Below are 24344 nucleotides of genomic sequence, written 5' to 3'. Positions count from 1 at the left end.
TGTCCTTCTGGGCATGCTCACTGGGGCTCCTGGGCATGCTCAGTAGGACTAGGCACGAAAATCCTTTTGAGAGCTTGCTACGGCACCGGCAGATCCAGCGCAGGCGCACTAGATCCCATTGGTGTGAAGCACAGAGACCACGAAGAAGATCAATGATACAATCAATACAGTTGTTGCAAAAAACCTTTGCCAATACAGAAGGTAACATTGAAATCAGAATCTTCAATTCGACAGTCAAACTAGACTCCAGAATTACAGAAAACAACGGCAAAAGAAACTTCTTCCTAGCTTCAGCTTTCAGTGGGCAGTCAAATATAATATGTGCTACAGTTTCAATTCTTCCCGCAGAGCATGAGCAAACTCTTTCAAAATAGGGAATCCTTGAATATTGTCCAACTAACACCGTTTGGACCATCATAAAGGCTCATCATAACTTGGGGACTGTCAATGAGTATAAATATTTCGGTATTTTATGTTGAAAGGGTAGTCCTAGTGCAACAGGAGAACAAACTCATCAGGCACAAAAACAATTTACAGTGAGCTCTTTGAGGGGGGAAATTCTGTTCTCTAACAGTTCTCTTTGTTGTTGTTCAATTGCACAGTTGAGTCCGACTCTTCATGACCCCATGGACCACATCATGCCAGGCCCTCCTGTCTTCTGCCGTCCTCCAGAGTTTGCTCAATTTCATGTTCATGCATCAATAACACTGTCTAACCATCTCATCCTTTGCTGTCCACTTTTTCTTTTACCTTCAATTATTCCCAGCATCAGGGTCTTCTCCAGTGAGTGATCCCTTCTCATTTGGCATGGTAATGTCTCTAGGTTTGCCATAGCTTTCAAGGAGCAGGCATCTTTTAATTTCATGGTTGCAGTCACCATCTGCAATGATCTTGGATCCCAGGAACGTGAATTCTGTCACTGCTTCCATGACTTCCCCTTCTATTTGCCAAGGAGTGATGGAGCCAGATGCCATGATCTTAGTTTTTTTGATGTTGAGTTTCAAGCCAACTTTTGCACTCTTCTCTTTCTCTTGTAATGACTTGGGCCTTCCCCAAGAGCCTCCATCTGTTCTCCAACCACCCCATATCCACTCGCCCTCAACCCAACCCCACTTACTTTGTGATTGGTGCTGTTCTGTTGTCCAGACAGGCTAGTGGGAACTAGTGACTGGCCAGCAGACAAATGGCTAAGCAAAGAGCCTTTCTCCGTGTTCCCCCTTTTCTTCTCTTTCTCTCCTCCAGCATCTCAAACATTGCTTCAGTTGCACCCAACATGCTAAGATATACCCCATGGAAATGTACTTCCCACAGTTCCTAACATTAAGCATTAAGCACAGGTGAAGGGGTGGGAGATGGAGGGGGAAAGAGGCTTGCTGCCTGCCTGTCAGGGCAGCAGGACAGTAGCAGATATAAATGGAAGGAAAGACGGTTCTTCCCTGGCTTGCATTATATAACTGTACCAAAGAAACACTCATACCTGTAAAACTCACATTTGTCAAGTCAGTACATATTACAAGATATTACCAAACCTCATATTTAGAACTCAAAGAGTATGAATTCTGGCAGCCACTCTAACTTTGATAAATTTGACAGAATACTCTCCACAAAATCTCAAAGCCAGCATTTGCTTGCTCTGCATCACTTAGACATTTTCTAGCATTGTTGTAACACCATCAGTACAAATCCACTTATACAAAATTAAGAAAATACCTTGGATTTTGTTATACTACAGAGTTCTTTTGCGTTTGTTATTCCTTATTTGCAAGATCTGCCTTAGATTAGGGTAGGAAAGGCTTGTACTAGGAATTTCATTCCTGAAAACGCTAAGATTCTAACGTTTTGCACACTGTGAACTTCAGCCTTTTCAGACCCTAGAAGCCACGCTTAACATCTAGGTGGCAGCGTGGGATCCACTAAGCTGCCAGCCTGTAGCAGGAAGACACATAACATCACAACATTGTGACAGGAACTCACATTATCTCAGTGTCACACAACAGGAACAGGGCAAGCCAGAGTTATGAACCGAGGACAGCAGAGCAACACAAACTGAGCACTTGGAGGTGTATCACACTGAAGAACAAGACAACGCAGGCAGGGTCAAAGACCCCCTTCTTGTAAAAGCTTTCCCTTACCTTCTCTCCCTCCCTCCTTCCCATGACCCAGTCACCTTTCCCTCCCTGTCAGTTATCCCGTGCTCCTTGCCTGTGCTTACATAGGGGGAAAAGATGCCTGTGCTAAAAGCTAATCTTCTCCATCACAGGGAGACCTCATCCTGAAATTCCTTTCACTTTGTGTGGACACAGGAACAGGGCAAGCCAGAGTTATGAACCAAGGACAGCAGAGCACAAGAATCAGAGATAGCAACACAAGCTGAGCACTTGGAGGTGTATCACATTGAAGAACAAGACAACGCAGGCAGGGTCAAAGACCCCCTTCTTGTAAAAGCTTTCCCTTACCTTCTCTCCCTCCCTCCTTCCCATGACCCAGTCACCTTTCCCTCCCTGTCAGTTATCCCGTGCTCTTGCCTGTGCTTACATAGGGGGAAAAGATGCCTGTGCTAAAAGCTAATCTTCTCCATCACAGGGAGACCTCATCCTGAAATTCCTTTCACTTTGTGTGGACAACAGACTGTGCCCTTGTTACACAAAAGTATAAGCAGGAGGTCCTTCCAAAAAGCAGCTCTGCAACCAATCTGAGGATCCCAATCCATGTACTGAAGTCCCACTGCTTTGGAAGGAAACCTGCATCTTATTTCTATGAAATTTCTATCACATTGTGAGGTAACACACAGGAAAGCCAATTAATCTGAAAACTGATGTTACCACTTCAAACATCTGTTCAATTCTCATCCATTAATTCACTTATTTATTTGATTTATTAGAAACCTGCCTGAGGAAGCTTGCAAAATAAAACATAATGAAAGCATAAAATATTAACGTTGCTTGAACTCAGCATTAAAAAACAAGCCAATCATAAAGATAATTGAGCAGCTGAAGATTAATACCAGTTTTACTAAAATATGCTATTAAAATGCTGTTAAAAGATTAGCCTCTTAATCAAATGACAGGGTAACAGAAATATTTGGGCCTGCAGATTAAAAGAGAGTATCATAGGTGCCAAGGGAGACTCAAGGGGATGCTCATTCCATAGGCAAAGTGCCACTACTGAAAAAGCCCTGTATTTGGTTGCCACTCACCTCACCTCTGACAGGACTTGTGAGGCATATCTTAACAACTCATGGACTAGATAATGTAGGAGGAGGCAATCCATCAAATACCCTGGCCCCAAGCCATTCAGGCAGTTAAAGGTAAGAACCAGCACTTTGAATTGTGTCCAGAATCAAATGGGCAGCTAGTTAAGGAGTCATATTTTGTTTCTGAGTAGATTGAAATTAACTCAATTAAGATTAGAAGAAATAAAACAAATCATTGCAGGGAGTTATTTAAGTGTGCTAATGCACATAACCCCCACTCATTTCCATCACAGACTCACAACACATTAGCATGGTCTTCCTCGGGACAGTCATCAGTGTTGAGTAAAGCAACTCCATTATTAGGTTTTATCCTAAACAAAACAAAATCTTTTAAACTCATCATTTTAATATCTCCTTTTTTTTTAAACAGCAGCAATTTACTCTCAGTTAATATAAGCACTAAAATATTTCCACCCTGTTCAGAATTCCATTTAGTTAGGGAATAAAGTATTTCCGTTCTCCTAAACTTTGTATCCAGGTGGAGAAGAAAGCCAGCAATCTTTTATTCCCTTGTACCCTATCCAACTATATATCTGCTGAAGAGAACAATACCAGTCAAATGGTCTCTTTCAACAACCTAGGGGAAAGCAATGAACTACTACTAGATGTTCAAGTGATTTAACACTAAGTAACCTTCCCTGGTAAAGTGCAACCTATATGAAAGCAGGAACACATTCTGCAGTAGTTCCAGTAGTAAACCAACAATAAATTTCCAGTGCAAAAGCATTTATTTACTGATAAAACATTCTCAAAGCTGAAAACTTCACCCCGAACCCTCCTCTAGTCCTACTTCTTAGATACAATATTCCTCATGGTTTCCCCACACTAGGGAAATGACAAAGAGGAAATACCGCCCACTTCATGAAATTGCTGAGCGGTCGGGTTAGAACGGATAAAAGGAAGTACTTCTTCACCCAAAGAGTGATTAACACTTGGAATTCACTGCCACAGGAAGTGGTGGCAGCTACAAGCATGGACGGCTTCAAAAGGGAATTAGATAAGCATATGGAGCAGAGGTCCATCAGTGGCTATTAGCCACAAGGTATAGATAGGGACTCTGGGGCAAGTGATGCTCTGTCATCTTGGTGCTTGGGGGGGGTCAACAGTGGGAGGGCTTCTAATGTCCTGGCCCCACTGGTGGACCTCCTGATGGCACTGGTATTTCTGGCCACTGTGGGATACAGAGTGTTGGACTGGATGGGCCTTTGGCCTGATCCAACATTGGCATCTCTTATGTTCTTATGTTCTTATGTTCAGAGCGACCCCACCCCAGCAGAACTGTGGGTTTATGTAAAGCAGAAAATAAAACTGAGTCAATAACTTTAAGCAAGTTGCAGCTCACGTGGGTTCCTGGGAAGTTACAACGCTGTATCTGACAAGTTCATCATGACAGCATAAAATCTGTTCAAAATGCTGTGGCGAAAAGGTTGCAGTTAAGCTGCCTTTTAAATACCAAACTGTTCCTTTTCCAATAGGAAACTTCTTTATTTCACAACTGAAAGACATTCACATCAAGGGCAAAACCCACATCAGGCCCATGGACAGGGCTTTAGAAGCAACTATCTGGACTTATAAACTCAGTCTTGTAATTATTTAACTATGTACTTTAATCTGCCACCCTAGTGAACTGCCAACAAGGCTTCATAATTGCGAACAGGCTTCTTGTTTTAGGACAAACTTTGGCAAAGACTGAATGCAAGACCCCCGAGGAGCGCAAGGGAACAGAACCACCAAATGTCTGGTTGCCATCTGTTCTACCCATTTACTCTCTCGATATGTAAATAAACGTCAGAGAGCACAGGGACCAGTGAAACACACGGTTGCTAAGTGAAGCCCACATTTCTGCCTCTCCTCCTGATGAACAGAGCAGTGGCCTCAGATGCACGCTGAGAGTACACCATGAAAGGCTCTTTTGGGACTCAACAGCCTCCCCTTTGAAACACCAACACCCTCATAAATAAAGCCCTTACTGTCTGATGGATGCCCCTTTTCCAGTGTGGAACCCCTGAAAGAATAAACTAATGGCTGAATGAAAAAATAAACCAGGCCAGCACCCTAGCAGAAGGGTGTATTTTCCTTTACTTTCTATGGCTGGGGTAGTAAAAAGAAAATAAATGGTACAGCCTCTGCTTTTAAAGATATGTACTATATAAGTCTAGCACACCTTCATGATGAGCCACTGATATGAAGGAGAGAAGACACAGAGAATAGGTTAATGTGACCGGGGGGCGGGGGGGCAGGAATGTGACCCTGCTGTGTTTCATAATATAGGCAAATAAAAAGATAAAGCACATCTTAATGAAATGCATGCAGCACTAATTACTGCAGCACTCCCCAGTTATTAAAAAGTATATGATAAGAATCGACATGGTTTGAAGTATGCGCTATACTTATTATGTACATACCTCAGGTTTAGTCAGTGCAAGTGGAGATAAAAATCATGCAAAAACAATTGTAATTTCATAACATCCATTACACAGTTTGGAGAAGGGAAAAACATTATACTCAGTATAAAACTTGGGATCCAGCTCAAAACATCAAAAGAACCACGGAAGCATGAGATGCCCCAGAGACTGGCCCTAAACAAACTTCAGACCTCCCAGATTACGTATATTTTTTCTTTCTTTCACCATATCAGCATTGATATCAAAGGAGTACATTGTACCTAAAGTTTCAAAAATGGAAAATCAAAGTCTCAAAAGCTTGTGGACACTGAAAACATGATGCTTGATGGAAACGAACTAAGATTAAAGCAAGAAACCTCAAGATGCTCTGGTGCGAAGAGTGGCCAACTAAAAGTCTGAACTGTTAGTTGCTCTCGCAATTAAGAAGACACAAAAGTCTTCTGTGAAAGCAGACATTCCTTTTATTTCTGAGAGCACCTAAAATACACTAGGTGCCTCGCAATTAAGAAGACACAAAAGTCTTCTTCTGTGCAGGCAGACATTCCTTTTATTTCTGAGATGACCTAAAATACACTAGGTTGTAAAAGTCAAATAGGTTCTGCCCACAGGCTTACAGAGGGTTGGACCCTACCAACTTTTCCACTGGCACAAGGAGGAGGGGGGTACTTTTGCCCTGTTCCCCTCCTTGCTGCAGCCCTGACCCATGTAGCTTTTTGTCTACTCATGAAAATAATTGGAGAAGTGACTTGTTTTATGTGGCAAAGAAGAGAAGTGTAAAGAAGACAGAGTCCTGTAGAACCCAAAAGCTAACTAATCAGTGAAAGGGCAGGGGCATCTTCTTGACTGCTGAGTTTTTAATTCAACATGAAATGCAAGTCCTTCAAAGTTTCCCTAGAGTAGATGATTCTGGGCGGGAAATGAGATCTGTATGCAGACAATCAGTGCCCCATGTAATAAAGTGGTAGACAGGACAGTAAGAAGAAGCAACTTCACCTTTGCTGCTGAATCCAACAGTAAAGGTGTCAGTGAGGCATAGTGCTTAGAGTGGCAGACTAGAATCTGAGAGGTTCAGGTTTGCATCCCCACTCATGCCGTGGATGCTTGAGCCAGTCACACCCTCTAAGCCTAATCTTCCTGACAGGGCTGTTTTGAGGATAAAATGGAGGAGAGGAGAACAAGGTAAGGTGCTTCAGGACCTCAAGGGAAGAAAGGTGGGGTATAAACGAAGCAAATAAAAAAATAAAAAATTCTGAGAAATCACTTAACCTCCATAATCATCTGTTGTTTATATGGGTATACAGAGCCTTCCAAAACTAAAATTAGATTGCAGAGAGTAGATAGTCTGAAAAACTACCCCATGTTCAATTTCTCCTTTCTTCAGCTCCTACTTGTCCATTATCAACTTGGCATTTCCCCTAGATTCTCTATCCAGGCTGACACTATTGTCTGGACAACAAAGGCCGCTAACTAAGCCCTGCCTCTGAACAATTTAGGATGGTAACTAAGCCCTACACCAGCACCAGGGTGGGGGTTGACGTGGGGTTCAGCACCAGGGTGGGGGTTGACGTGGGGTTCAGGTGTCACCCTAAGTCTCTCCAGCCCATTTCACAACCACTACAACGTTATACCAGCAACAACCCTACTGTCCCACAGAACACATGGAGGATGAAAATATAAGATCCCCACACACAGCCCTCTCATCTCATTCCAGCTCAGTTTAGGGTACCAAAACTAAGTCTGCAGCCAATCACTGCCTTCCTAAGCATTATATAAACCTCAGCCAGGACACCCAAATCAAGGGGGAGAACACTGTTGTAGCATGTTGCTAACACAGCTTTGCTCAGATCCATTATAGATTCTCCATCTCAGATGACACAAGACACCAAAGGGCAGTCTCAGCTCTTCCAACCGGGATGCTAGAATAATGTACCCCACACAGGTGAGCAAGGGCGAGGGAATTCCTGTCTCAGTAAGTGCAGCAACTGTTTCTCCTTGCCTTTCACATTTTCATCTACTCTGCACATTGGGGGGGGGGGAGTATGAAATACAATCCTAGATGACGACCAGTCACTCCACTCTAAATCTTTACTACTGCTGGCCACTGTGGCCAAGCACCTATGTTGCCTGTTTCCTTGTAGCAGAAGGGCAGAGAGAGTTTCACAGCAATGTCCAACAAGGGATGGGTAATAATTGGAACAATGGTTACACTATGTCACCCCAGAGATACAACCCACCCAAGGAGGAAGGGGGACCTAATGGGACTGAAGAAGCACCAAGTACACAGCTGTGGGGGCTCAACTTCCTACTTATTGCTATTGTGAAGTATTACGCATTGCTGCTCTTTTGTCTCTTGGGACTCTGCAGGCAGGTATTCAAGAGGGCGAGAGGCTGGGATGGAACGCATTCACAGTGCAGTGACAATAAATTGCCAATCTACAATACAAGTGGCCACAGTAACCCCCAGTGCTTCCAGCTGCTCCCTGTGGGGCTGACAGCTCGCTTGTAGCCTAGTTCCTGCACCACTGCAAATACCGCTCTGCCAGAACAGCTGTCCTTCTCACTGAATAAGTGATAGGGACAGCTTTACCTGAGGTCCATCAGGGCAACTTGCATAGGCAGGAGCACTGTCAGAACAAGAGAGCTGGCAACCCTATAATTATTTGACTTGCTTTCAGTATTCCTTATGCTGTACAATGAATATATGGACTGACATACAACTGTGTCTTATTGATGGGGGTAGATATCAATCAATTGCCACCACTTCCTTGTTACTGATCTCAGCTGTCTTCCACATGCTCCTCACATCCAAACTGTACAGAGAGGACTGTCCAATGTGTGCACAGCTATGTTCTTGCATGACAGAGGGGCAAGCACTCTTTCAGATCACTGCTGGAATCAGATAAAGATATGTAGTCTACCTGATATTTTTTTCGGGGGGGGGGGGACAGAAAACAACAGTTGCTGAGACAAATAGTAGTTGGTGGTTGTATGAGATTTCTAAGTACAGCTGGGAGATGGTGCATGAGTAATTACTAACAGGCATGTGACACAGTCAATCAGTATAAGCAACCCATCCAAAGTGCCTGTATCCAATGGTGTACAATCTCAGGTGTTGCTGGGAGTGGTTTTGGGGCTTTCCAGTCACATGTGAGGCTTGAATCAGGGATCCTGGGTGTGCTATGCCTGTGCCTTGCTGTTGTGTTATGCCATTGTTTGCAGCCCTTCCTGACCTAGTATACGTATTGGCTGGTATCGTCAGTAGGGCACTGTGGGATTCCTAAAGCCCATTATGTGTCTTGTTGGGCATGTGATTACAAAACCTCTCTAGAGAGTGTGAGGCTTGGGATTCTAGTCTGGTCTCTTCCTTCTGTTATGCTGCTGTGCAGCCTGTTGCCAGCCAAAAGGTGAACTTTGTTTTCTTGTCAGCATTCCCTTTAGTGGGATCCAAGCCCATGGCCCCAAACTGATACAAGTGTGCTTTGCCCCAATGAGGTATTGGAGAGTTGAAAGGAATGGCTTCTATTAATGTGTGCTCGTGTGCTCCCTTGTTTCTGCTCAGTGTCTGCATTCCCATGGCCGATCCAAGCTAGTGCTCCTGCACCCCAAGACTTGAACTCTTGTATTGGAAAGGTCTACTTTGGCATTTTATTGAGACTGCCTCCACTAAGTACACTGCAGAAGCAAACAAGTGCTATGGCTGGAATGGTCCTGCTTCCTTCCCTATGGGCATGCCTGACAAAAAGGAACATGAACCCATAACCTGAAGGATCTGCGAAACGCCAGTGCTCCTCTTGGCCACAACACAGACCTCCTTCCAAAGGAGGGTGCAATTTCCTTTTCTCCCTCTCTTGCTGTGTTCTGTGTGTGAGTGATAGCAGCCTAATGTTGGGGGGAGTGCTGGTTAGCTGCTTCCACCTGTCATCTGCCTTTCACAGGGGAGCAGTCAGCACACCACCACTCCTTGACTGGTGGACTGCAGAATGGTTGTTATGGACTCTGGTAAATTGCTATGTTCTATGCACTTTAGAGGGGGGGGTCTTTCCCCCCATATTTCTTCTGTGCTTAATGAGTTTAGATATTGGTGTGCCTGTGAGGTTTATCTTCAACTTTATCCTTAACACTACTCCACAAGATCAAAAGTGACCGACAACTTCACAATTAAGACTTCATTCAGTCTTCTCTTGTGCTGCCTACCATCTTGTACACTACTGAATGTTGATCCTGAATACTGCCCCCTTCTTAAAAGCGTAATGAGCAAAACCTTTAGGTTTTCAGTGTCCAATCTAAGACCTAATGATAGGGCAAGACAATAACCGAAATAAATATATGTGTCACGTATAAGGAGCTCTAAGGACAGCCTTGAAGAATGCACTCCCAGGAGAAGCAGTCATTCAGGTTTCTCCTCATTCACAGCAGCAACAAAAAACATTCTTTTCTTCAAATAAGAATGGCCTGAATCATTCCTCCCTGGACAATTAACATGCAACCAATGGTCCACAGCATCATCTGAAAAAGGGTAGAATGAGCCAGCCCTTCTGCTCCTACGGCTGGGCAAGGAAGGACAAAATTCACATACTAATCTATAGCTAGGTAAACAACTGTGTGTCCCAGCAAAGACATGATGGGAACTTCTGTATTATTTTCAATGGTCCATAAAAGAAAATAGTATTCATGCAGGAAAACTGGATTAGTATAGCAGCAGTTGAACTTGACCTCCATATTTCATAGCAAGGTCCTGCATATATAAAGTCCTTCTGCCTAGTAAGATCTATGAGCAGGGCCCTGCAGCAAAGTCCTTGTAGCCTTACCCCAAGGGTGTAGAACAAGCTGTGTGAAGAGGTACGTCGACATACCTTTTTGTTCACACACACCCCTCCAAAAGTAAGGCCCACCTGTTTAAATGACCCTTTGACTTTTAGGCTGGTGCTACTGCTACTGCAATGACAGCTACCACTCAATTGGCTTTTACTATTTTATGTGGGTGGTATTTTATATTGGGATTCAATTATTTTATATTCTCTATAAACTGTCTGTAATTTAACAGAGGCATTATATAAATATTTAAAATTAATGTTAAACATTAACATGATTCAAGTGACATGAGAACCACATGAGGCTCACAAATCTATGTTTGACCAAACATCACCCAAAATCCAACTAAGCCCTCAGATTACCATTTGGTAATTATAAATTGCATTCCAGTGTTTAAAATGCAAGAAGTAAGATCTGCAAGGAGATAGATTCCTGCCTGCTTCTGTCCATGGAACTTACATCACCTCCGGGTGTCTTTCACATGTAGTCCTTGGTCAGAACTGGCTCTAAATTGGGGTATTTCTGATATTTAATTTTATGTATTCCATCACCAAACGCTTGGAACTTTCTTCTTCTTTTGCTGTTCAATGTGTTAACAACATATGTAAAGGACAAGAGTCTCCTTGGAGCCATCAAAAGAGTAAACGAGGCAAAGCTGTTTTTATTTGTATTTCAGAGATACACTCCAGCCCTAAAATACTGAGAACATCCTTTCAAGCCTCACGAAAGGAGTCTGGTAAAATGCTTTTATACGAAAACAAAACGCTCTGTTTATCTATTTCAAAATTCACTCCTAAATGAGGGAGGGAAAGGTCCCATTTGTCTCCTTTTAGATGAATTTCACAGTACTTTAAAAAATTCCACTGACAGTCTAAATATTATTTATATAATAGTATATATTAAAAAAGCAGTTTTTCTTTCCATGGTCACCAAGTTCTTTTCAACTGTATGAGGATTCAGATTCTGTCTCCCAGCCTTTACAGTGAGCTTTCTTACATCATGTGTTTGGAAAGGAGATTTTTCAACAGAGGAAGTGAAGCGCTAAGCCACCCTGTCCAAGACGACATGGATCAGTGACCCTCAGCAGCATGCAGACCACTGGTGTGACATCACACTTTCCATAATGTGGCTCCAAAAGATGCACATACCAAACAAGATCTAGAGTCTCGGTCTTTGTTTAGCTGTTGAGAGGAATTATTTTTCTCTCCATTTTTTGCAAGGATCTTTAGTTTAGACTTTTTTTTAAAAAATCAGTTTAAAGAGACTTGAAAAACCAGATGGGCCATTCCAGGTACTATTATTTCATTTGTAAAATCTTACCAACAATTATATGTAGTCTGACTCAGGAAGGGCTTTCATTAACCCAACTAAAGGCTCATCAATAATGGAGAATGTTAAATTATTTCACGGAGGTTCTAATGGTAATATCTAATCCAATATAGCCAATGACACCAGACAGAGGAAAATCTAACAGCAGGAAAAATACTTATAGAAGACAACTTTTTGATATAGTGGGCAGGATCCAGAGAAATACAAACAGAACTTTGCTCATACAAAAGGACTCCTTCTCCCCACTGTAGACCATTGTGTCCCTCTCAACAAAATGATTAGGGGACTCTCATCAATGGGACAGGCTGGGCCACAGGAAGGTGCAATTGTAAGGAGAGCATTGAAGAAATCAGGGGATTACACACACACACACACACACACACACACCATGCAAGCAGAAATGCATTTTGCTCATGCTCTCTGAATCTCACCCCCATAAGGGCCAAAACATAAATGCCCTAGTCTCCCATTGAATCACTGATATACCAGCAAAGATGGTTTCAAAATGGCAGTTATGTATGGTGGACTAAATCTTACAGTGAAAAAAAAACACTAAATAACACCTCTGAGGATGCCAGTCACAGCTGCCGGCAAAACGTCAGGTACTACAATGCCAAGACCATGGCCATACAGCCCGGAAAATCTACAACAACTAATCAACTCTGGCCATGAAAGCCTTTGACAACGTATACCATCTTACAATCATCAAGGAGCCATGACTTCCTGATCATATCTGTGATTCTATGTGGTTGTAGAGCTCATAATACATAGAAAAAAGGCCCCCTCTCGCATCATCATCTTCAGTGACATGAGAGCAATAACAATGTTTTATTTTTTTTATTTAACCTTCGATTTATATACCGCCCTAACCCCCCCAATGTGGTATGCTGCTCAATAAAGTAAGTCATCTGAGGTGGGATGGGATTAGCTTGCTCAGAGGTTCCTTTCCATGCAATTTTTGCTTCTGTTCCCAGGAGGAGCACTGCTGACACGAGAAGCATCTGTGTGATGGACTCCTCCCCCATGACCTTGAATTTCTTACACTGGTTTAGCCCCATACAGCTATGTTGTGCGGCCCATGGCTGGACCCCACTCCCCCAGCTGAACCTCAGTCAGTCTTCTTGTCACTGAGAGTTAGCATTCTCATCCCCACCTGCCCAGTGAGAGGTTTCGGGGGAGAAGTGACCAGAATGGCAAGAAGTAGCATTTTGACCCCCACAGGCACACACTTTGGGAGGGAACACTAATACTCAGCATTCTCCCCCCTCCCCAAGAAATTTCCTCTTAGGATCCCAGGCACTAGCATTTGCAAGTAACTGGTATCCAACTGGGAAATTCCTTCCCAGATGCTTACAAATGCAAGAAATTTCTCCACTGGATTCCAGGGGCTTGTGCTTGCAACAGAGAAATGGGGGAGGGGGGGAGAGAATCACCTGAATGGTGGTGTCCTGACCTCACAAAACAGTTAAGTGGACCATAAGAGAAGTGGACACCATCATGGGGCACCCTACATAGCTCCACTCAAGATCCCTTATGGTCCATCTAACTGATTTTGCATCCTGCATAAAGAGCTACATAGGACTGAGTGAATCATGACATAGCAGTGGCCCAAACCTGTCTGTATATCCTTGCTTCTTCCAGTGCTACTATATAAGAAGTACAACTTATACTGTGTACTGAATTATTCTTGGGCAACTGGGAAGTCACCAAGGTCGAATGGATTACTCCCGTTATCACACACTAGAGCCAGTTTGGTGTAGTGGTTAAGAGTGCGCACTCTAATCTGGGAGAACCGGTTTTGATTCCCCACTCCTCCACATGCAGCTGCTGGTATGACCTTGGGTCAGTCATAAGTTCTTTCAGAGCTGTTCTCTCAAGAGCAGTTCTTGAGAGAGCTCTCTCAGCCCTCTCTCCCAGGGTGTCTGTTGTGGGGAGAGGAAGGGAAAGGAGATTGTAAGTCACTCTGAGACTCCTCCAGGTAGTAAAGGGCAGGGTATAAATCCAATCTCTTCTCTTTTCTTCTTCTTACTATTACCTTGCTATGTCTTCCCCAAGTTTTTCTTAAACTTATCAATAAACTTTCTCATCAGAGTCCATTTGCTGAAACTGGAGGCTGGAGGGTAGCAGGCAGGAGGGACTGTTCTGTTAAGCAGGAAGAGAGAGAAGGCTAAGCTCCTAATATTTATAGTAGGGCCAATTAGAGGCTTCATCCTTCCTGCCAACCTTGCATGCAGGCTGATACTGAACACCCCCTTTCCCTCCTACACTTGAAAAGGGTTACAAAGCATGAGCACACACAGACCCATGCATCTGGGTATGCCAGCACCTACTACGTACCAGTTGATGGTTCAAGCCTTGAATTTCTTGACAAAAGCAAAGAAAAAGCAACACATCCCTATGATAGTTTAGTTTATTTAAAGTTTGGTAGCCCATAGGTTATACGCCATTTAAAAAAAATTGGAATTTAAGAACAGTAAAACAGAAATTTGCCACATCCACAATGCAATTTTGGCAGAGGCTGCTCAGAAGTAGTCTTAATCTTGATGCATCAGGAAAAGATGATATAACATTCCAACATTTACCTAATTAGAATTAGCAGATTATCCCAGGGCATTCATAACAATTTCAATATGTGTGAATGAACAATCAATGCACAGAATGAAGAAACGGCAAGTGTGATAACGTATTTGTGGCTACTCTTAATTATCAACAATACAGAGTCAATGGTTTTCAACTACTGAATCCAGCTAAGTCATCGGGGTTTAGCCATGCTGCCTTGAAAAGATGTTGAAATATTATTTACACACAACTTTTCAACACCTGCCAATAAAATTTCTGTTTGGCATCCCACTATCTTACATGATGCTGCAACTGCATCCTGTAGGATCACTAGCCAAACAGAAACCAAAACAAGGTGCAAATTCTGGATGTTTCAATTAATATGTAAGGAAGAACAGCTTCAGATTTAAAAATCAGGGCAGGGAGAGAAAAGCAGGGCAGAGAAACAACAACATTAATCAACCATATGCGGTATGTGTCAATAATAGTTGTATTTTCTGTATATCTAAACAATCTTGACACCAGAACAGTCATTTAATTACTTCTTTTAAATGCAAGCGAAAACTAATTTCTCTACTCAAAGGAATCTCTCTACTGTTTAAGCCTGTGTGTCATCTGCAATCCTCCTAGCAGAAGCTTTCCTTAAAGCTGTTCCATTGGCCACTGCCTGGGTTTGTTCTCTCTCAGCAGTGGCCCCAGCCCTTCAGAACACTCTCCCAAAGCATACATGAAGGACCCCTCTACAGTAGATTGTGGAACTGATGCAATGTTGTCCTATTCAGAAGGGTGCTGGGTGGGTGACTGCCAGTGCATTCCTAAACAGAGTTACGCCTTTCTAAATGTACTCACGTCAATGAGCTTAGAAGGGTGCAATGCTATTTAGTATCACACTGTAAAGATTATGGAGAATTAGGCACTGGAGGAGTAGTCTAGTTATGATTTTGTTTTATTTATGGGCCTAATGTATAAAAAGACAGGTTAACTAAACATACCATTTAAATAAACAAAATTATTTTAAATAAATAAGCACACACACACACAAACCCCAAACACTAAGCCACATCCTGGTCTGGTCTTGGATCCACATGGTTGGCTCGTGCGATGCCACGGGCTGCCAGCTACAGGCTAAGGGCCCTTCAGCCCCCATGCCTCTGACCATGCTCAAGCTTAAATACTAGCAACAAGAAGAAAACACAACCCTCCTCAACCCAAACTTTAAGCAACTGGAAGACATGTTCCCAAAATTCCCCTCCTTTGCAGTGTTTGGGGCAGGCCTTTGTACATCACCTTGAGCCACGGTGATTTGTCCAAAAGATTTTAATAAATATATTTAGTGTGATTGCCAATTTCTTCTTATGGCTTCCTCACTGCCTCTCATGAGTTCCAAACTTCCTTTTCCTAAACCACTACCTAACCAAAATTACTGACAAAAATTGTGAACTATTTTTACATGCAAGCAAAACAAAGTATATAGAAAATATTATATTATATATATATAATTCAGATTCCTAAATAATGCCTTCAAAATCCATAACAGGCAGCAACTTGCTCAGGTTGTCCCATCTGAAAAGGGTCACAATTAGAGTGACCTGTGTCTACCTTTGCTGCACAGATTGAAAAGATATTCAAGAGGTTGTTGTCAGAATCATATTACCAACAAGTCACATAGCACACCTTCTCTCCATCCCATTTGTCTCTTTACAAGTGTACTTGTTCCCCTTAATGGTTCCTCTTCAAGCCTCTGAAGGGAAGTTAGAGAAAGGACCGAGACAGACATGGAGAGATATGAATAACCAATTCATTCAATATGTTCAGTTGTCCCATACAAACACAATTGCTTTATTTATTTTATATATAAAAATAATATTTATATAAAAATAATATAAAATAACAATACTGAAATAAGAAATTCTCTAGAGAGACACCACAGAAGCATCAGGAAAACAGATGCATTAGGATGTCATTGTTATCTTCTGTCTAGCATGACTCTACAAAAATGTATGATAAACAAACCTGTTCCCTTTAACAGAAGCACATGATTGATCACTCCCCTTTGTAAACTCTACCAGAACTCTACCAGAACCAATAACTAAAAAACCACAAATAGCAATCTGCTTTGAACAGAGGAAACAGTTGCTCTTTATCTTTAAAATTGGAAACTATACATCAAGTGTGACTGTCATGGACAGGCTCTATTGTAACAATAAGTGTCCTAAACTTCAAAGCTAGCATTCCTTTTTTATGTACTTCCATCTTATCTACCTTTGTAAATTCCAAAATAATGGCAAATAAGATAGTGGAGTATCTATGGAGGAAAATGTACCAAATCATACCCCCAACATTACAAAAACCCATGTTAAAGATGACATTGCAGTTTCTCATGTATGAAATCCTGATGCTAATTGTATCTACTAAAATTAATAAAGAAAGGTAGAATGTTCAAAAACAGCAACATTTCTTGGTCAGACCTTGAACAGGGATCACACAAATTATATTTGCATGTTTGTTACCAAGAAATGAGTTGAAGGCATTTTACCTCCAGTTTTAAAATAGATTTTTTAAATTTGAAATGAACTAACTTTAATTTTAATTAGACTTTTTATACTGACATTTCAGATTGCCTTTACTGGTGTTTGTTAGTCATTTTGCTGTAACCTGCCATATTGATGAAGTATAAATTCAACAAACTAAACAAAGCTACTTTACAAGAATTTTGCCCTTCCTGGCTGGATCCGAAATGGCTGTTCCATCAATGCAGCTCCTCCAACAGAACAACTTCATTTGCACCAGAAGAATGACTGTTTGCTTATTTCTGCTCCCACTGTTAACCTCCACACCATTCCAGAGTATAATTCTGGAAAGAACAGAAGGCTGCAATCCAAGGAGGAAGGCAGGGAACTTGCACAACTCCACTTGCACTGCTTAGAATAACAGCCTTTGTAATTTAGTGCATGGGATCAGCTCCAGAACATCTTGAGTCCTACAAAATGTCTGTTTGAGAGGAAGTCAGATTGGGTTGGATGGACTGATGCATGGCTGTGACTCTCCTATATGGTGAAGTGAAACAGGTGCCTAAAGTGGCAGATTTTAACAGAAGCAGGATGGAGATTACAGCAAATCTCCTGTCCTATATCAGATAACGCTCTTGCATAGCTCCTACTCATCTCACTGGAGATTTCACAGGAAAACATCACAGCGGGTTGTTACTTATATTGGTGATTGGGAGGTGGCTTTTGTCCACCCTTGCTAAAGCAACATATAAAGACAACACAGGAATATTGTTCATCGAAATAAAATTATTTCATGTTAGGAAATAACACAAAACTGGGTGAGACAACCATTTTAACCAGTACTTTAAGTAGTTATTAACAAGACTGTCTATGATTACATTTTTTAAAACAAAAAAATGCGGTAATTGATAATGTGGTAATTGATCCTGAGTGTATATGACAGTAGACACACTTTGGATACGTTTCAGGATAGAAGGCAAATATTTATCAGATATCAGCACTCAAGAACAATAATGATGTCTTCAGTCCTCTTTTAAACACTATGATTTTTCATGTTCTTGAATTCAGACTCTGTTTGCTTTATGTAAGAAGAAGAGTTGGTTTTATACCCCTTCACTACCCAAAGGAGTCTCAGAGTGGCTTACAATCACCTTCCCTTCCTCTCCCCACAACAGACACCCTGTGAGGTAGGTGGGGCTGAGAGAGCTGTGACTGACCCGAGGTCACCCAGCTGGCTTCATGTGGAGGAGTGGGGAATCAAACCTCCTTACTGAATTCCTTGGGTCCCCCTTATTGAACACTTACATGTACATATTCTTTCTTCATATAATGGATATGTATGCTGTTGATAATTAATCATGGAACACTGAAAATGAGTATTTTGAAAAGCTGTTAAAAACACATTATACCTTTATTTTCTGATGAATATGCCGTAAAGAGTCTGCTGTTCCCATATCTGCGTCATCAGCAATGCACACTATATCCAGCTTCAGCTTTGTGTCCAAGTTTAGCATCTTCTGAACTTCTTTTGTGGTAACCACAATGACCTCTGAGGTGAAAAAGAAGAGACAGGGTAAGTAAAACTATGGAAAAAATTATATATCAGTCTGCTTGTCACCTGAACTGAATGTACATACTTTGAAGCTCTCTACAGCCCTTGCCAGTAGTTTAGTAATTTGACTGAGTTGCTCAAGTCTCCAAGGTTCTTATTAATGATGAATACCGAAAGAGCTACATAATTCACTTTTTAATTATTTTTTAAAACTCGGAAAGTACAAGAGATATATGGTTAACATTCCCTGTAGTTAAATATTTTATAACAAATTTTATTTTCATATTAGTGCAACTGAGACCTGATATTTAAAAAAATCTTGCCCTAAAGACACAACAATTCAGTATGAGGAAAGAGATAGCAAAGGCACAATAAGAAATAGTGATGGTACTGATCAGTATGGCATTCCATGAATTTAATAAGTCAGCTAGATACTAAACATGAAGATGTTATTTTAAGGGGAAAACTTTAAGGATACCTAAGGCTCAGTGAAGCCATAATGGAAAGGCATGATTTATTTTAATGGCAGTTAGGTAAAGGTAAAGGTTCCCTTGCTCGAAAGCCAGTCGAATCCGACTCTAGGGTTGCGGTGCTCATCTCCGTTTCAAAGCCGAAGAGCCAGCGCTGTCCGAAGACGTTTCCGTGGTCATGTGGCCGGCATGACTAGACACCAAGGCGCACGGAACGCTGTTACCTTCCCACCGAAGTGGTACCTATTTATCTACTTGCAATTTCTTGCTTTCGAACTGCTAGGTTGGCAGTTAGCTTTGTGAAATTAGGACTTAAGTCAGTTATTCAGCCCTGGTGTGTCTCGCCTTCCCCTGAGTCTTCTGTGCAAAATCTCTGCAGCAGCTGATTCAGGGGCAAAACCTCACTGTACCACCAACTTCCCTAACCACTGGTTGGCAGGGAAACCTGAATGCTTGCCTCCTTGGAAACGTGTCCTCATGATCCACTTTAATACTAACTGCGGGAAAAGTTCATTAATCATACACAGAAGATTTTGCAGGTGGTAGATAGTACCCATATTAGATTGCTCAACTCCCACTACAAGACACTGAAGGCCAGCTTGTACACAATGATGGTCTCTTTTCTGAACTGGGACGACATGGAACATCTCCAACTGGCAGTGATATGCTTCTCTTCCTAGGTCTAGGTGGAGGAGTTTGCTATTGCACATACATAACCTTAATGAAGCACTCTAGATGGACTATTTGAGTTGCCATTGCCTACTCAAAGCTCACCTCCAAATCCTTCACTAATGCACACAAGAGGATTATGCATTGGCTGTTGTCATGGTCTGACAATTAGGTTTCCCCAGTCATCAACAGTGATGAGAATGACCTACCAAGGTATGCAGTGCTCTTTGGCAAAAGGAGTAGATTCTCCTGGAGTAGAAGCCTGGAAGAAGCTAGAGTTATGTGTGTTTTTTGTGTGAAAATCCAGAGTTCTAGGGGGTGGCTCAGCAGGCAAGGAACATGCTGTTTAGGTCATTCATGCCTAATTGCCTGCATGGAGCTCTCTGGGAAGAGGAGGATTGTGAGGTGGGTGAAGGTTGTCCGAACAATAATTGAGCAGGGCTGACCCAAGTGCAAAGGCGTGAATCTCAGGGGTTTTGTTCTCTTTTATCCTTTTCATTTACCCACAGAAAACAGACATTAAACAATATGAAAAGTGGCAGGTAATCATTTTTCAGAAAACCCACTTGTCACTAAATACAGTGATATTATACCCCACCTTTCTCCCACACACGTGGGACCCTGTGTAAGTAACAACATGAATTAAAAACAACACTATACCAATAAAATAAACCAACAAATACCAAAACACACCACAAAAGAAAGAAGGCCTACAAAGCAGGAGAGAAATAATATTTGGTATCAGTGAAATTAGAGGAGGAAGAAATAAAAGTCATATTCTTGAGCTGCCCTTCTGGCATTTCTACATGCCAGAAGCAAGTGGCTTGTTGTGAATCACTTTTTAAGAATCCCCCAGCAGGCAGCTACCTGCTGTTGCAGAAACAAAGATGCCACAGTGCTGCTTTGTGTTTATACAGAGCTGAGGTATGGTAGCTGCACGCACGGTTCTTTCCTTGCAGCCTTAAAAAGTTACCAGTTTGGGGAGCAGAAAACAAGAAGACACTCATGCAAGTACTGGCAATTGCTTCTCACCATAAAAGGGCTGCTGCCAGAGGAACAGGTGAGCTGTGACAGCTTCATTCAGATGGAAGTAAATGTGGCTCTTTTGATTGATGATAATTGAGAACAGGGCTCTCCAAGCCATGGAGTGAGTACCACTACTGTAACTGGAAAATTTCAAACCAATGCACCCTAAGTGAAACACACACTAACAGTACAATATTAAGCAGAATTACATGCTTCTAAGCCCATTGACTTTGGTGGACTTAGAAGGGTGCAACTCTGGTTAGGATTACGCTGTAAGTAAACTATAACCCACTTAGCCAGCATGGTGCAGTGGTTAGAGTGTCAGACTAGGATCTGGATGAATCACTCTGCCACAAAAGCTCACTGTGTGACTTTGAGCCAGTAACACACCCTCTCAGCCTAACCTACCTCACAGTGTTGATGGGAGGACAGATGAAGAAAACAGTGTAAGCTACTTTTGGTTCCCATGAGGGAGAAAGGCAGGGTATAAATGAAGCAGATAAATGAAAGGTAATCATTAAAAATATGAGTACTCTAGAGTAACTGGCCTAGCAGACATTTGATTACATTTTTAAAAATTTAAAACATTTGCATCCCACTTTTCTACCCAGTTAGGGCCCTCAAGATGCCAAACAGTTAAAACGACTTTAAAATCACTTTAAGAATAATACATATATGTAAAACATCAATTAAAACAAACAGGAAGGAGAATCAATAAGGAAATGCTAAAGAAAACAAAAAAAAAATCTTCATCTGCTGATGGAAGACAATGGGGGGACACACAAATGAATCTCCCTGGAGAGGGAATGCTGCAGTTTGGTCCCATGGCCAAAAAGGTCCTTTCTTGGGTTGCCACCCATCTAGCCTCAAGATGTTGGGGGCATCCAAAGCAGGACCTCTGAAGATTATTACAATGGTTAGGTAGATTCATATGGAAGTAAACTATCCATATGTACAATTCAACTCTGGTTGAAAAACGCTTAGAGAAATTGGCAACTTTCTACAAGAACATAGCCTGACAGGCTACATCTGTTGCTCACCTTCAAAACCAACTTGTTCCAGCAAGTTGAGTGGGTACCATATTAAAGGCTTATTGCCCACAGGCAGAAGAGCTTTAGGGATGCTTGAGGTCAGATCCATCATACGGGATCCACCACCAACTGCCATCACCACTGCCTGGAACTCCATGGCAAAAACCTGGAAAGATGAAACCAAGAACAATTCAAAAACAAAATCAGCAAGCAGGCAGTGTCATTCCCCACTAAAGTTCCTTAGAAGAAGGAAGTAGAAAGTTAACAATTTCCATACATTCACAGTCAGACTTTAATGTTCTTAGAAGCAACTATCCCTGAACTCAATATGAACAATATCAGCCTAAGCCCTTCTTTACCGGGTGTGAGACCATTTTCTCATTCCCAAAGAAAATACGATGCTACTACAAGATGTCCCTCTCATTTTTACACTCAGTATTTGAGAAACCTGAAGCACAATAATGATATTTAGAAAAACAGTTCAAATCAACTGGGAAGTGACAGAATGTGGTCAGTCTGTGCTGAAGAAAAGACATTCTTCACATGCTCAGAGACTCTTCTTTATATTAGATAGCCTGAGACTTCTTAGAGTAACATATATATTGTGATGTAAGTTTTATGGACTACGCCACTTTATCAGATGCACAAAGTATGTCCTCAAAGCCAAGGGAAGATACATACAAACTGGATAAAGAAAAACGAATTTTAAATAGTGGCATTATAAGGCAATGAAATTCAAGAGGTACAGCCTGACATTTCTATGCAAGGATTAATTATAGATAAGAACAGTAACCATTCACAACAGCAGTAATAAGTGGTAACACAGTCTTCACAGACATGCTATACTAACTGAAAAGCAATAACTTGATGGGAATACACTGTCATAGTCCTAATGCAATAATGTCAGCTCTCCTGATGAACTCTAAACTCAATTGTTTCATGCTGGAATCTCCTTTTATTGAACAACTGCAACTTTCAGGTCTGAAGTAGTGTTATGATAGACTGAAATATCCTTCTGCAGTGAAAATGTTGCCACTGTTGACATAGTATTATATCCATTTATTCTTTTTTCATAGAGAGTGACCTTCATCTTATGCAGACAGAAGGGCATTGTTGAAAGTTTATGGTATCCATTATGTTGGAGGATGAGCAGGTGAATGACCTCCTGATGGTATGGCTGATATTATCAGGTACCGTAATAACAAGTCAGCATGGTGACAGAGCTGCAATCTGCTTTGGTGTAGGATCTGGTCCCAGGGTACCCGCTTCTGTTAAGTGACTAATTATTGCTGATGAGTAGCTGTTTTAGATTAAAAGGACGGTTCTAAGCCAGGAAAAGACAGCTCTACCCAAGAAAGGACCGTGATACATTTGAGGGGTTTGAGCTGGGTGTTACAGATGACACAGCCTTGTAGTAGGTTATTTCTGGCTACCTATGGCTATTAACCTTGTTAATCCATTTCTTTACTTCATGGGTGGGTATTCATAGTTTTAAGACTATGAATCCTTCAGGTGATTATCCCTGTCCAAGGAACTGAAGTAAATCCAGCTGATTTTAGAGCTTGGCAGGAAAACAATGGATTGCACAGTGTGCTCTGGTTGGTAACTGGAAACATGTAGGTCTGTGTAGTGGGTATCTAGTATACATGGTGCTTATGTGCCCATGTGAACCTGCACAGCAGTGTCCAAAAAATGAACCTATTGCATGGACTGATCTAGGCTCAAGTGAAGTTAAAGCTGTTTCAAGTTCTTATGTAAGTTCTCATGGACTTCCTTCACATGGGTCCAGATGGTAAGTCTGCCATTGTTGTACCTCAAGTAGAGTAAAAGCTTTTGGGGACAAGAGCTGAGGAATATGTTCTAGCATATGTGAGTAGTCATGCCAGTACCATTAACCTGCTACCACTCTGGAGTTATTTATTACTTCCTATTTAGTTTTTGGTTTATTATTCCCCTGCCTAAAACCGAAAACTTAAAATTATTTATTCTGAAGCCAGACCCCCAGAGCTCAACGGGACAGATTTACAAATAAATGTGTTTAGGATTTCAGCCTTAAAAGCCTCTGGAATAGGGCAGACCATAAATTCACAGAGAAACACAGAATCAGAGATGGAAGGGGCCTCCAGGGTCATCTAGTCTAACCCCCCTTTTATTCAAACAACTAAAAACAGAAACTGTCATCAGACCAAGCAGAAACGTAAGCTCTGTTAGCACAGCCCAGAAAGTGCAACTCCCTATCCCAAAAGCAAGCGAGGCATCTGGGATGCCCTGGAGAAGTTAGATGGACGAAGCCCCCTTTCATGTTGGAAATCTGAAGATGACTGAGTCATCCTCTCCCCAATCAGAGCAGAGAAACAACCGGCACCCTCACGAGGCAGGCGGAGGGCTTCGCCTCCCAGTGAAACCCCTTCCCGCCTCAGAACCCGCCCTTTCCTACCTGTTACCTCAAGCCCAAACACTGTGACAAGAAACCAATGGCGAAGACCCTCCTCCTTCTCTTAAGGGCTTCCACGCTTGCGCTACTGAGGAACGTGGTCGCTCCTGGAGCGAATCGATGGGCAGCCTGGAGAGGAACGCCGAACAACCAATCCTTCTTCTCATTTGGAGAATAAGCCCGTCCTAGAGCGCCAGCCTATCGATCCTGCCTGTTAAGGGCAGAGAGCGGAACACAGAGCGATCGATCTCTTAACCGTTTCATCTGATTCCGCCTGCGCGTCCAGCGGTCGCT

The 24344-nt window shown here is 42.0% G+C and overlaps 1 protein-coding gene across 2 annotated transcripts in view; it reads right to left on the bottom strand.

Annotated features, from left to right (window-relative positions):
- LOC107119486 (translation initiation factor eIF-2B subunit gamma-like) overlaps positions 1 to 24133 on the bottom strand; it is a 63446-nt gene extending 39313 nt beyond the window's left edge. Inside the window, exons 1-3 of one of the 2 annotated variants that reach the window (XM_015421968.1) lie at positions 24061 to 24133; positions 21626 to 21782; positions 18278 to 18417 (exon numbers count right to left, since the gene is read on the bottom strand). In XM_015421968.1, the coding sequence (XP_015277454.1) occupies positions 18278 to 18417; positions 21626 to 21773 (288 nt within the window). In that variant the 5' untranslated portion in view covers positions 21774 to 21782; positions 24061 to 24133. Of the gene's footprint in view, positions 1 to 18277; positions 18418 to 21625; positions 21783 to 24053 lie in introns of both variants that reach the window. The other variant, XM_015421967.1, reaches the window with a different exon arrangement.
- Between the last annotated feature and the right edge of the window lie 211 nt (positions 24134 to 24344).

Source organism: Gekko japonicus, unplaced genomic scaffold (assembly GCF_001447785.1).
Source record: "Gekko japonicus isolate JY-2015 unplaced genomic scaffold, Gekko_japonicus_V1.1 scaffold75, whole genome shotgun sequence".
NCBI lineage: Eukaryota > Metazoa > Chordata > Lepidosauria > Squamata > Gekkonidae > Gekko > Gekko japonicus.
The sequence above is the reverse complement of the archived record's forward strand: the minus strand, read 5'-3'. Positions and strand labels throughout refer to the sequence as shown.